Here is a 14,201-nt window from a genome sequence, read left to right on the forward strand (position 1 = left end):
TGTTCTGTAATTGGCTAAGGGCCACCACTGTCACAGTAAAAAGCCAACAGTGAGCAGTGATTATGTGACCTTATCTACTTATCGTCCTACCAGACCACCAGGAAGCCTCCGTGCATTCTGGCTCAAATCTAGTCTAATAGAGATACGGGGTGGACAACATTGTCAGAAATCAAAGGAAGTGTTTCCGTATAATCTGGAAACAAGCTCTGTTTAACATGGGAGAAGAGCACCCGTTCCTTCCATGCATCTAGAAAAGTGCACCTGAGGGCACATAGCGTTTTAATGCCCGGACTATTATCTTCCAGACTGTTAGCTAACCGGGTGAGTCGAACAGTAACAGCTTGTATGGATTTATCTCCTCCTACGCTGTAAGGAACCCTGTCAGCCTCGTCTGTGAGGTGATTTTTGATCCTGACAGAAAATGAGATTTGCATTAACAGTAACTCTCTGTTTGTGTGTGTGTGTGTGTGGGTGTGTGCGTGTGTGTGTGTGTGTGTGTGTGTGTGTGTGTGTGTGTGTGTGTCCGTGTTTTGTGTGTGCTCTCCCATTTGTAGAACCTGATAAAGAACCTACCGGAGCAGAAAGAGCTGAATGCGCTAGCGGAACTAAAGGGTGAATATGAAGAGCTGGTGGAGTCGGAGCAGTTTGGCATTGTGGTGAGTATAATTTCCTGGTGACTACTGGATCGCCCCTCGAGAATACACAGTACACACAATATCATACTCCCACTGTGCTACAGTCAAACTCGCTGTCCCTCTCTACCTACATGCACCGCATGTTGACACCTTTGTCTTCCTCCAGCATTTTTTCCAATCGTTATTAGTTTTGTGGATTTGTCCAGCAGTTCAGCAAGGGACCAGGAAATTGAGACATATAATAATATAATAATTAGAGGGATACGTCCTTGTGAGCTGCAGTTATGTTTAATTCTAAAACATCTAAACATAAAAAGGGCATACTTAATAATACAAATAAAAAAAAACATTAAACTGAACTTTCAGAAGACAGAGGCTATGTTTTTTTTTGGAAAAAAAAGCACTTTTGACTCTTCCTTAGAACATTCAAATTGGTTTTGATTAAGATTCAGCAACAAGAACTCGGTGCATGCCATATATTTTACAGCAGCTGTCAGTGTTTCCTCATGATAAAATCATACCCTAAGGCTAAGGATCCTGTCTGTATAAAGTTCTTTGAAAAGCATGCCACTGCAGTCAACCAGCTTGGTGATGTATCCCAATGTTTTAATCAATTTACAACGGCCAGCCAAAGTTTTATCTTTTACAGCAATCGGATGAATAAAGTTGTGGGTAACATATTTTAAATTTGCCATAAAGCCTTCACAAAGTAAGCCATCTTTTCAGGCACTAAAATTACCAGGTACCCCCAGAAATGTAATGATTAGCGAGTTTGAAATGTGTTTATTTGGGATAAACCCCTTGAGATGTATCATCTCGTTTTTGGGGGGGGGGGGGGTCCCAACATATAACACAATCAATACATAATAACAGGGAAATGACAGAAACAACTTAATAATAATAATACATTTGAGCAAACAAATAAAAAATATACATTATACACTTTGATACACACCATTAGTTACAAGTAATTTCATATGGAATTAAGTAGTCAAACTGTCAAGGCCCTCATCTATCCTAGCCATTTGACCTTATCTGCTGACATAATAGAGATAATTGAGGTTGTTTAAGTTATTTATAAAAAAAAAAAGAGTCTTCCTGTCAACCTGTGTTTCACACAAGCTCACCTTGCTCTGCTACCTTTTCACACACAGAAAGCAGAGTTGTGCTGTAAATCAGTTGTAGAAGAAGGGAAGCACATCATCAAGCCATTCTGACCTTTCCACTTAGTTACAGCTATAATTACTTTTTAATTAACTGCTCTTGCCGTCCATTTACCAAGTGAATGCCCGTCACTTTAAGCAACTGTAAAGAATAAAAAAAAAAAGGTTATCTTTAAACTTAACTTTACAACAAGATATTAGAGGTGCATTACACAGTTTTACAAAAGAAATGTTCAATTAGACCCAAGGGCTCGCAGATGCGCTCCATCTCCCTTGCTATCATCTCTACTCTTTGCAGGCCTTTGGCCCGTGTCTTTTAGGAGAAGTAATGAAGCATGGGTGGTGGTTTCCTTCACGATCTCCCAAATTGTGTGATCACATACCTCCCCACTGATGAAGTAGCTCCTCGATGCAAAGCTATTTAGTTCCCCTGGGAAATAAGCCATGTTCAAGCTTCTCCCTGCCAGAGCTGTCACCAACGTGCTGGCTCTCATTGTCATCTCTCCTTATTGTATACAAATCAATTCACGTAAGGGGGAAGTGGATGAGTGTGTGTGTGTGTGTGTGTGTGTGTGTGTGTGTGTGTGTGTGCAGTCGGGGGGAGAGGCATGCACACGAATACATGAGCAGTAATGAAACCTTATGGGCAGGACTAGAAGGTTGCCTTGAAGCACCGGATAACGTGTCAATCTGTGGAACCTGCCTGCGGTTGCTGCTTCGCCACATGTCTTACAGCCAATACCCTATTTGTTTTAATTCCCACCCTATTTTCATCACTATTTCTCTGTCAATTTTTTTTCTTGCTTCACTGATTCCACTCTTAAGCCCACAAGTATTGATTGAGGCTGTTATATTATTTATGACAAATCCGGTGAATGGTAGATCCCTTTATCCACATGAAAGTCAGGAGGGAGGCAGGGAAGAGGTTAATCTCATTTTCTTAAGAGGGTAGTGGATGTTTAGTTCATTAAAACTAGTTGCGGCAGTAATTATAGAGGTTCAACATGACAGTGATGGGATGGTGGTGTAACGTTATAGGATTTGTTTTCTGTCTTAGCTCTATCGCAAGGAACAGAATTCATGCTTGTGAACAATTTGCAAAACAGTCTGCGCCATAACACGGATACATTATGTTCACAGATAGATGGGCGTTATTTGTTTAACGAGTGCAATTTGTCTGTCAATTGAGCTGCAATTTGCCGTGTTATTAAGTTTTACTTTTTACTTAATGCATATGCGGATGGATAACACAAATAATGGACTGGTATAGTGCTGGAAGGTTGTGTCTTTGAGGTTCCAATTGTGTCAGCTTTGCATGGGGGAAATGACGTGCCTCCCTAAAATCTATAAATAAATGTGCATGTTTTTGTAAGTACAACAGTGGGTGGTGTTTTTTATTTTACAATAATTATTATTTTTTTGATATACCCTCAGATGAGTTCAGTCAAACTCCTACGGCCACGTCTCAACGGCATTCAGTTCAAGCTGACGTTTGAGGAGCAGGTGAATAACATCCGGCCGGACATCATGAATGTGACGTTTGCCTGTGAGGAGGTGAAGAAGAGCGAAAGCTTGACCAAATTCCTGGAGTTGGTGCTGCTCGTCGGCAATTACATGAACGCCGGCTCGAGGAATGCCCAGACGTTCGGTTTCAACATCAGCTTCCTCTGCAAGGTAACACGCCGCTACAGCGCACGACACAGATGAACACGAGAAATGAAAGTGTCTAAACCTGAACTGGGATTATCATACGCAAGACAATCAATGTAACTGCTTCCAAATATATACTAGCACATTAAATGCCACGGGAGATTCCAGAGAAGCCTCAGAAATAAGCGTTGCAACTGCTCACTTCCACGTCCTACCCGACACAATGCATGAAGTAACACAAATGCTTGAGAGGGGGGGGGGGGGGGTATTCCTGGAGGAGGAAGGCATTTTTTTGAGACAGAGAGGGATTCTGCTGATTGATATTAGTTCAACTCGTTCCACCATCGTGGAATCACACAGAACAGGTTGGATGGAGACTTGATCTTCTAAAATCTACAGCGCCCATCAAATAAAAACTGTTTCAATAGAACAGATATGAAAAATAAAGCAGCACACTGGAATTGCGTCACCAAACGGCAGCATCTGTGTCCACTGACCCAGTATGCAGAGGTGAAAGAGACGACTGACAGCCGAACACACACAGCTATACTAAGCACAGCCGAGCTCTTGTAGCAGACTTGTTTGGCTACACACACACACACACACACACACACACACACACACACACACACACACACACACACACACACACTCTTACATTAGGCATGCAGCGAGGCATGAGGCTGTCCTACCCTGTGTTCTGAGAGAGAGAGTCTATAAGCAGCCCCACTGTAGTCAAAGCTCAGGCAATTCATGTCATAATAAAAACTGGGTTTTAAGCCTGGATTTTAAAAAGGCAGTCAAACCAAGAGCAAGGTGACTATAGAAGTTGCAGTTGGAAAGTTGTCCATATTTATTATTTATATACAATGTGTGTAATGTGACACAGGTAATGTGTAATGTTGTTGTTTTTTTAAAGTCAGTGGGTTTTCTGAAAAAAGTACTGTATATATTGACATCCTATCAAGTTTGATCTTATTGGATATTTTCTTATAATATTACATCCTAGTACTGTATGTGTGTAGTCTCCATTTCAGCAGCCTTATCTCTAAGGAAACACTGTATTAATTGCTAATGTCACATTGTCACCCCTCAGAAATGCTGAGCCCTTGCCTCGTGCATAATGCTTTAAAAACAAATTCCAATCCTGCCACTGGCCGACTATTTCAGCCGGCTATTTAGTCACCTTCCGCTGTCTAATCTGTTTTATAAGGGCCCCATTGACATGCAAATATGTTAACACATTAGTTAGTGAGTGTGCTTATTATCTATCCCTTTCAAAGGAGCTTTGGCACTGTGGAACTTTGTAGCAGAGGCTGTATGTGTCATTGTCTTATCTAATTGATGATAACTCTGGTGAGAATATTAGATTAGCGATCAAGCTGTGGGGATAATTGACCAAAACAAGTTGCAAAATCCATCTTTAATGCCGCCTGTGTGAGATGTTATAACAGTTACTTTTTTCTCAAACTCTCTGATGTTCTGTGGCAGCGCTACAACTGTTCTGAGTAGAAAAATAATTTTCAAATGGATCTGTCATGTCATGCGAAAACACTCAAAGTGGGATTTTTCATATAGGAATCCGAAGTGTGAATGCCCCCGCCTTCCACGCGTATGTGAAGCTTACTGTCTTGCAGGTGTGAAAAGGGCTTTTGGATGGTGAATCCAGTTTGCCTTCCGTATTCCTGCACTCTCACGGAATCAGTGTGTAGAGTCTGGTAATGCCTCAGAGGCCTGATTGTGCCATTATAGATTGACAAGGAAAAAAGTCTGCTTTCTCACTTTAGTCAATCAAGTAAATGGACCCCTGGGTGGCAGGTCTAGGGTACCTAATGGGCTCATCAGGGAGGAGGAGGTTGATGACGGGAATGAGCAGCAAGGGGAAGCTGACCCACCTCGGCGTTCCAACTTCAGGCCTCCGCTACGTCTAGCACCCAGACCTCCTGGGAGCCAGCCTGGTCACACGTATCCTGCTCTGGCTTTACAAGGACATCAGTGAAATGTGGATTTCATGTCACTGCAGTTTAGTGCAAAAAACATGTGTGCCCATTTTGTGATAGGGACAAAGGAAACTCATATTAAATGCACATTATGAATAATATAGACTGTTGGGTAAATTGATCAAAAGCATCTGCTGCAGTGACTCAAAGACAATGAAACGTTTCTCTTGGATTTTATGGGGAAGCACTTGTAACAGGCCCTGCTTAATTATTAAAGACCACATGGCAATGATTTGTGTTCAATTAAAGTTAAACAGGCTACCCATTAGGCACTTGACTTGGTTAACAGTGAGGCATCAACCCAGCATGGTGTGACCTTGTCCACAGCACGTGTGTGAATTTAAACTCATTGTAAGCATCTGTGTGCTTTTCTGTTCGTAGTGTCTAGTAGGTGTGCCCCTTTCTTCTCATTTTACAGTATAATATGTAACTATATGAGCAGGTATGTAATGCATGTTCCCCGTGCTGCAGCTCCATCTGCAGAAGTTAAATTGAGCAATCAAGTGCCGACAATCCTTCTGTTAGCGTGAGGGTTCTATATTCCCACAGCCACTTCTTCTGTTAGTAGTTAATTATTGTATTATTTATTTATTTTTCGATTTGGATATGCAAGTGGAAGTGCGTTTGCTTGTAATATACCTTGCCACTCTGAATGCAGAATATATTGGAATGGATCACACTGTGAGGGATTTGAATTGACGCTACCTCAAGGGAATTTATGTTATGAAAGATTGAACAATACCACTGTTCAGAATTTCCCTTCAGCAAACCGTAATGAAGCAGCATTTTCCATCTATTTCGAATGAACAGATTTGTTTGAAGGAGCAAGCATTTAGTTATACTCCATCCAGCTCCACCATTAAAACATAATGGGATACGACACATTGTTAGCAGCTAGTGTAAAAAAAAATAAAACGGCAGCTATAAAAACGAGAAGGCATTTTGTGTAGGCAGTGTCAAAGAAAAGATTTAGGTCAAACTCCAGCTAGCCTTCGCTCCTCAAGTACAGCATTTCAAAGCTTATGAGCCCTGACAGTAAAAGCCCTTTTCACGTTTTTGCTTTTAGCACAAAGTTGAACTGGCCAGGACAAGGGATGGTCTAGGATTAAGACTGGCCCTGGACTTTGACATAGACCAGCTCACTATAACCTGTGCACGGATACTCCACAGCCCCTGGCATAGTTCTCACGATACCTTTAAGCTGCTTGAAATTCCTGATGTAAAATAGTGTGAAAATAACATCAGCACCTTGGTTTTATGTAGGATTCACCCTATACTTACAGAGGCCCTTAGTGAGCTCCTTTGTTTTCATCTCAGCAAACTATGTTTAAAAACGCAGTCCATGTGCTACCTCCATATAACCTAGTCTCCTTGTTAATGATCAAGTGTGTGTTTCCAGACTCCAGCAGTCGGGAATGTGTCCTCCCCATGCTATCTGCTCCAGAAGATTTAACTTGTGTGTTGTATCCAGGTATTTCTGAAAGCAGCAGATTTGTAAATGGATTCGACTGAGGTTGTTCCCTCTCCTTGTGCTTTAATTGGTATTTTTAAAGCCTGCCAAATTTTTGTTTTTTAATTAATTACCAGACTTTCTTTAAAATTCAAATTGTAAAATACTAAACACTAATTATGCCGCAGAAATTACTATTAACACAGTTTAACACATTAAAAGAACAGGTTTGGGTCAAATCCATTTAGAGTAGTGTGTTTATGAGGTAGTAAATATGCATGCTCTGTGGACTTGCTCCGGTCTTATTATGTCAATGATATTCACCTCACAATGCTAATATGCTTCCAGTTCCATCAGATAATTTTAATGACTGCCTTATTACGTGAAACCACACGGTTGCTCAACTCACACCAGCTCCACTCAGTGAAACCTCACAGTGTGCCCATTCTCATTTCCTGTGTGTGTGCATTATGTTAGTCCAGGCCAAAGATACCACTGTAAATCATTAACACGTCGCATCAGTGACATCGTGGATATTATGCGACAATCTAGGGAAATGCAGTGTGCTCTGCCGCATTATTTAGCTTTATTATTTCAGGAAATGTGCTGTTTCTTAACGTTCTTTACCTCTCCCAGGTTACCTCTCTTTATTACATATTACTAATAATAGTTAGCTGATGAAATCAGCATACAGAGGATGCACCTTTTTTTGCTTGGTAACGACAGTTAGGGGTATAACAATAAACAAATTAAAATTTAAAATCCATGAAATTAAATTGTGATTACCCAACGTGACCAAATGATTGATCCTCATCTAATTAAAGAATGTGTGCCTTTGTGACGGTGTGTGTGACCGTATGCCTCTGACTGCTTGTAATTGTTTCAGTTCACTATTGCCTAAATGCGTGCGCGTGTGTGAGCGCGCACACACACGCCCGCCTGCCTGTGCACATATGTGGGCATGTCCAAATGCAGACTGTTTACAGCACGGATATTATCAGTAGGAGTACACAGAGGTGGGTTGTGCTAATTAGTTTTCCCAGCATGCCGTTCGAACAGCATGGCAAACATGGTGGGATATGAATATGGAGCAAGTCTGATGTAGACGTGTCTGTGTATGCACGCACACACACACACACACACACACACAGACACACACACGCACACGCACACACACACACACACATGCACGCGTACTTGGCAAACACATACTTTCATTCAAACTTTCGTGCCACACTGTTTTATTTTCATGGATGCCCCATAATTGTATGTGTCAATCTGCACATCTTTTTCTTTAGCCATCTGTAATTGGATCCAAAAGCATATCATGTTTCATAGCTTTTATTTCAACTCCTCATGTACTGTGTCTCCACCTTGTCTCTCATTTAATACTGGACATTGACGGCACAGTCAAAAGGTCCCAATTAACTGGAACCTTTTTATACACAGTTCCTTATTTTCTTCGTGGTCATGCGCTGTCCCTCTGAGAGGGTATAAACAGACATTTTGCTCGGTTCCCACATGTATGCATTTTAATCATCAGACCGTGTAGTGCATGCGTGTGGTACATTTGACAAGAAAATTTGTATAATAAAAAAAATCTGGGTTTTACTTTTCTTTTTTCTTTTTTTAGCTCCGAGACACTAAATCCATCAGTCGGAATACAACGCTCCTCCATTTCCTCGCCGAGAAGTGTGAAGAGGCTCACCAAGACCTGTTGAGGTTTCCAGAAGAACTGGAGCATGTGGAGAGTGCCAGCAAAGGTATGTGTCTATATTTTTAAGTATTGAGGCCATCGTATATCAAAGAACCCGTACGTACCTTATAAAAGCAGGAACATCGCCTGGCAGTGATAATAGTCTGGAAACCCTACAGTCTTTATTCTAGGCAATGCAACAAGATTAATTCATTTATTTTAGCTTATTTTCACCACATTCTCACCCTTTACTAATCTATGTCATCCCTTGACAACAGCTAACACTCTCTCTGTTTTTGTCAGGAATAGAGTTGTTTGTTTGACCACACTGTCATTCAGCCTGTCAATAAACTAATTCCACTCTAATTGTATTCTCAAGCATTTGGTAGAATCCCTGCAGGCTTATTTACTTTGTTAGCCCCTTAATTGGTTATTTAATCTAATTCAACTAATTATGCACTTGACTAAGGCTGCAAGACATTGTGTAAGTGGACTGAATGGTCTTCACGCACCGTATATAGTTAGATGTCTATACGCACACATTTTTGAATTATATCAACTTTGTCATTTCACGGAAATTAATTATTCAAGGAGATATTCAAGAAGTTAATTGACTGAGGACTCAGGAACCGTTTGAGGAGGAGGGCTGCAGAAAACAGTTTAGTGTGAGCACACACTCTTGTTACAATGGTCATCACATACAGTGGGACTTGGACACTGTATAAAAGTGAAGGAGACCAAATTTCGAGGCATTATTAGTGCTAAACACACCTATAAGTCACTTAGTTGAAGGGTCAACATGTTTGAATCTGTGATCTTATTTACATTTTGTCTACACTATTCCAAATAGCTTTTATCTTGTTAATACTAACAGTAGCAAAACATTTTTTTTTCACCAAATTCCATATTTCGATATATTGATTTACTCCATATATTTGATGGTGTCCTTAGCATGTTGAAGCTAGGCAAATTAGAAAAGCGGAAATCTCTACTGACGATGCTCTATTTCTATTTCATCAGATTTATTTTGACCACAGGCCATGTGTTGGCCCTCTCCATGTCTTTGAAAAGAATGTTACTGCCTGTAGAAACAGTGGAGCATCTTTGAATTATTTGCCACTATCTTCAGATCCTTTACAGGCTTTTGGTCTCCTGTCACATAAACTGGCTAAGGACAATTTTACAAAAGCTTCCTTTTCAGCTTAAAGCTAGAGTCGGCAAGTTGTTATATTTGTTGAAATTCTCTTTACATCCTGACAGCAATGAATAGATTATATGCTCATAAAAAAGTGTACGTACATGTACGATACCAAGGTACACTTAGGAATGGTTGCTTCTGATAACAGTGTTTTTTGAACACAACATTAGTCTCTTACCTAAACCCCGCTGTACTCGTCACTTCCTGTGGGAACGGTCCTTCATCTTACTGCATAATGACTTGAATGACTAGAATGTTTCCCAAAGCAAACCAAGTTTTTTTACTAACGAGTATACAATGATTTTACTCATAGCCACAGTTTGAATAATCCATATTGATTATTTGGAAACCCATTAGTTGTTACCATGACAACAGTCACTCCTCCTGGGCTTCATAGTAAAATACCCTATAATCAATGTTCACTTGAACTACACAAGTAAAGAATGTACCATTATAAAACTATTACATCAACAACAACAAAAAATCACAGACAAGAAAAACCGTTGACAGTATTTTTTTCATAGGTGGAAAAAAATCCATGTTGTTTCCGATTGTTTTGCTTTCTTGGGAAATACATCTCTTGTGTAAAGCCTGTGGTCTGCATACAATTTCTGATTGTTAAATTGGGCTTCAAATGTAATCAAATGGTCATCTGCAATGTTTGGAAGTTGTACAACTACCTCGTTGATAAGTGCAATCAGGCCTGCATAATTTCCCCAGGAAATCATAATTTTCACCGCCTTGATTGGCTGCCTCAGACTTTCACTCATCCAGTGTTTCTAAGACATTAGATTGCCACCCTGCTTTCGCTTGGACACAATTTGTATTCCGCCCCCATTCAAAATGATGCACATCTCTTTCCCCACAGTCGTTCAAAAGTGTATCTGCATTTTATAGCTTATACATATTGGAATGAAGAACGATTGGCCATTATTGTTAATTGCATCATTGATGAGTCCATGTTTTATCCAGTGGCCTACCATAGCATATAGTGATTATGACTACAGGTAGCAATAAAACCCTGGTTTAGTACTTTCAGTGCAGCTATCTATTCCCAGAGTACTCAGGTTGGTTGGTATTAGATATATCAGTGGAAAGTTTAACTGCAATAAAATAACAACAGTTCACGCTTGACTAAAATGGTGCGACCACTATTGCGACCAATATTGACCTTACTGTCTGTTGACCATGATGTAAGTTCTGCCATTATCACATCATTTCATTGACTCCTACCTTGCTATGTCTTACTCTAGTACCTTACTGTTACCTCCATGCCTAGCAAAGTATTGTGGGCCATAATTGTCCCAAAGGCTTCTGATTGTACATATCATATTAGATCAGAAATAAATATGCCCTTAGACAAGCCTGGTAGCAGAGGAGTTTGAGTGTCCTAATGGAAGGTAGAGGTTAACATTAACTAAGACTAAGTCGAACAGATAGAGATATGCCCATAGGAGACTCTCTCCTAGGATACAGTCATTATAGAAGCCTACCTGTATCAAGGTCAATTTTGATGAAAATCCACGTAATTATGTAAAAAGGCAGCATGCAGGGCCAGCAAGCTGCAGATGTTCCAGATAGGACCCGGACAAAGGGAAGGGCCGGGCTTTTAACAATGCATTGTGGACACATGACTTTATTGAGCAGAAAAAGTATTAAAATAATTACGCTCTTGTGTTCATTAAATTTAAGCAGCTTAAAATGTTCTCACAACCAAATTACATTCAGGCCTAATTAACATGAATAAAGTTTCTTGACGAATATATTTGTTTTATAATTAACCTGGTTGTCAAATTTGCTGTTAAATTTGAGCTCACTGTATGTGAACCGGGTTGCAGTGCTTTTAGCTTTTCTTTTAAAAAAGCTATTGCAAAAACCAAAATGTAAGGAATAAATGTAGTAGTTATCCTTGACCTACTATCCTGCATCGTACTTTAATACTCTTGGATTATATGTAGCGGCGGACAAAGAGGCTGTCAAATGAATGCAATTTAAATTAATGAGGTCCTGCTCAGTAAAATGAGTAGCACTTTGCCTTCGCTTTCTTTGATCTGGTCTTCTCGGTCATGACAATGCCTTTCTATCCTAATTACCTCCATCATCAAGGTTGTTAGCATTATTAATATATATTCCTGGAAACATCGACCAGTTGCTTTTTTTAAGAAAAACCTCCCAAAAAACACCACAAAAGGACATACTTAAATGGTATTGAGAGCTATCCCTTAGCTATGATAGAAGCCAAAAAGCTGTCATCAAAGTATGCAAAAGTCTTTATTCTAGTTTTTACTTGTACATGCACTAAAAAAAAAACCCTTTGCTTAGTTCCGACATCAAAAATATCTTGTTTTGATGTGGATTGATGCAGGCATTTGCACTTCAACGGTTGAGTTGTGACCTTGGTTTTTATTTTAAAGTTGTGAGTTCTAACTGAATACATGTAAATGGTAAAATAGTGTTTTAGAATTGAATATCAGTGAAGGTTTGTACAGAAATACTGTTTTTATTGTCATAATGAGATATTTAAGTGTTGCTATGGTTTGGTTTAAAGGATGTGGAGATGTACATTCCAATACCTCTAATCCACTGAGTATCACAGATATAAAGCCTTGAAAACCCAGACGAAAGAATATAGATGATTTATGTTCATAATTGAAAAGTCATCAACGGCTCTTTAAATTAATTGATAAAAAAATGCACTCAGACATATGATATATTGCACTTTATAGAGAAGAACAGAATGTATATTTTTGTTAAAAAGTGATTTATATATATTTTTTTTAGTTCAATGGCTCAATGGTTCAGTAATAGAATTGTCGAGGGATGTTTTGGCTGCTTTTGTGACTTGATATAAATGTAACTGATTCTGTTATTGTCTTATATCGCAGCACCCAGAATCCAATCAGAATGCAAATATCATAAAATATTGTGAGCCATATACTGAAGGTCAAGGTGTATGATCTCTCTGAGCACTTCTTATCTTAAGGCATTGTATTTCATTTTGAATGCACACACCTTGGTTGAGAGCACCGTCATCTAATACCAAATTAAGATTTATTTAATTTCAGAATGAACCGTTTTCTATTCAACACATTTTCTTCACAAAAAAAGAAAAGAAAGCTCATGAATTGTTGGTCAGTCTTGCCCTCAGGTTAATGAAATAGAGGAACATGCTGCTCTACTTCCTCCATCTACAATAATTGATTGATTAACATGAAGAATAAACAAGGACATATTTTTGACAATGTTTTTCATCAGGATTTTTTTTCACAGTGATAAGCTGCTAAAAGAAACACCATGAATGGACTCAACCTCTTTTTAAATGGATGGCACTTGAAGGGATATTATATCAGATGGAGCGTATTGAATTATATGTGTTGTACAGCACAATGCCCAACCTTGATAGTGAGAACTGCTGTGTTACTAACAACACTGTAACCTTTTTTACAACAGAGTTAAGATCACAAATGAAAACATCTGACCATGTACCGGATCAATGTTATCTATTTGACTAAATATTTTAATAAAATTCTAAAGACATTCAAGTAGCATATAATACAATGCTGAATTAATTAGGGTATTTGTCAGTAGATTTAAAAGTTTATGGCAACTGAAAATCTGCAAACTGTTATAAAATACCATGATGGTCTCTTGCGTAGGAGCAACATTGTTGACATTTTATTCATGATTGCCTGTGTCCATGCACATATGTATCCTTATGCAGGATGCATTCATCGAGAGCATATTTCACAGTGCCCCTTACTTAAGACATCAGGGTTGTTGCCTGAAAGATCCTTCGCCAAATTCAACCTTTTGCCTTCCCTTACAAGACCAATTCTGTTTTCACTATTGGCTTTGTATAGGAAGCGCTGCCATATTTCACTGTGAGCTCCATCCCTGTCCAAGCAGTGGACTGGTAACCTCCCCTGCCACCGTGTCATAGCTGATCTCTACAGATAAATCACTCCGACGGATGAAGGATTTGAAAGGAGGTCTGGGTAGCGTAAAGGGGCGAAGGCCTCCTCATTGAAAATGAATTGAATTTGAATTTGTTCTTTGTATTCTTCCCCTCAAAGTGAAGGGTCACATTTAGCAGCTCACCGTCACCACTGCTAACTTTAGTGTGTCAAGATATACAACACAGACTTGGTTTGCTGTCAGTTATTATTGCATCATGGCACAGGAATGGATGCACTGGATATGTTTTCCATTGTCTTACTTATTAATTAACAGTTTTGATTCATCCTTAAATAGGCTCAGGTTAAACATTGATCCAAATCCAAAGCAGATTCACTGCTAAGTTCTCTACATACACACGGATGGTAGCTCATTACTGTGTTTGAGTAATACAGTATACTCTGTCTACCTTGTAGAGATTGCTTGTTTTCCTCATGATTTTGCTGATTCAGTCA

At 39.4% G+C, this 14,201-nt stretch overlaps 1 protein-coding gene across 2 annotated transcripts in view; it reads left to right on the forward strand.

Moving 5' to 3' along the window:
• Window positions 1–14,201, forward strand: part of diaph2 (diaphanous-related formin 2) — a 352,630-nt gene that overhangs the window by 215,852 nt on the left and 122,577 nt on the right. For both annotated transcript variants that reach the window (XM_084010082.1, XM_084010083.1), the window contains 3 exons: window positions 555–656; window positions 3,233–3,472; window positions 8,532–8,661. In XM_084010082.1, the coding sequence (XP_083866208.1) occupies window positions 555–656; window positions 3,233–3,472; window positions 8,532–8,661 (472 nt within the window). The remainder of the gene's footprint in view (window positions 1–554; window positions 657–3,232; window positions 3,473–8,531; window positions 8,662–14,201) is intronic.

This window comes from Eutrigla gurnardus (genome assembly GCF_963514095.1).
Source record: "Eutrigla gurnardus genome assembly, chromosome: 5".
NCBI lineage: Eukaryota > Metazoa > Chordata > Actinopteri > Perciformes > Triglidae > Eutrigla > Eutrigla gurnardus.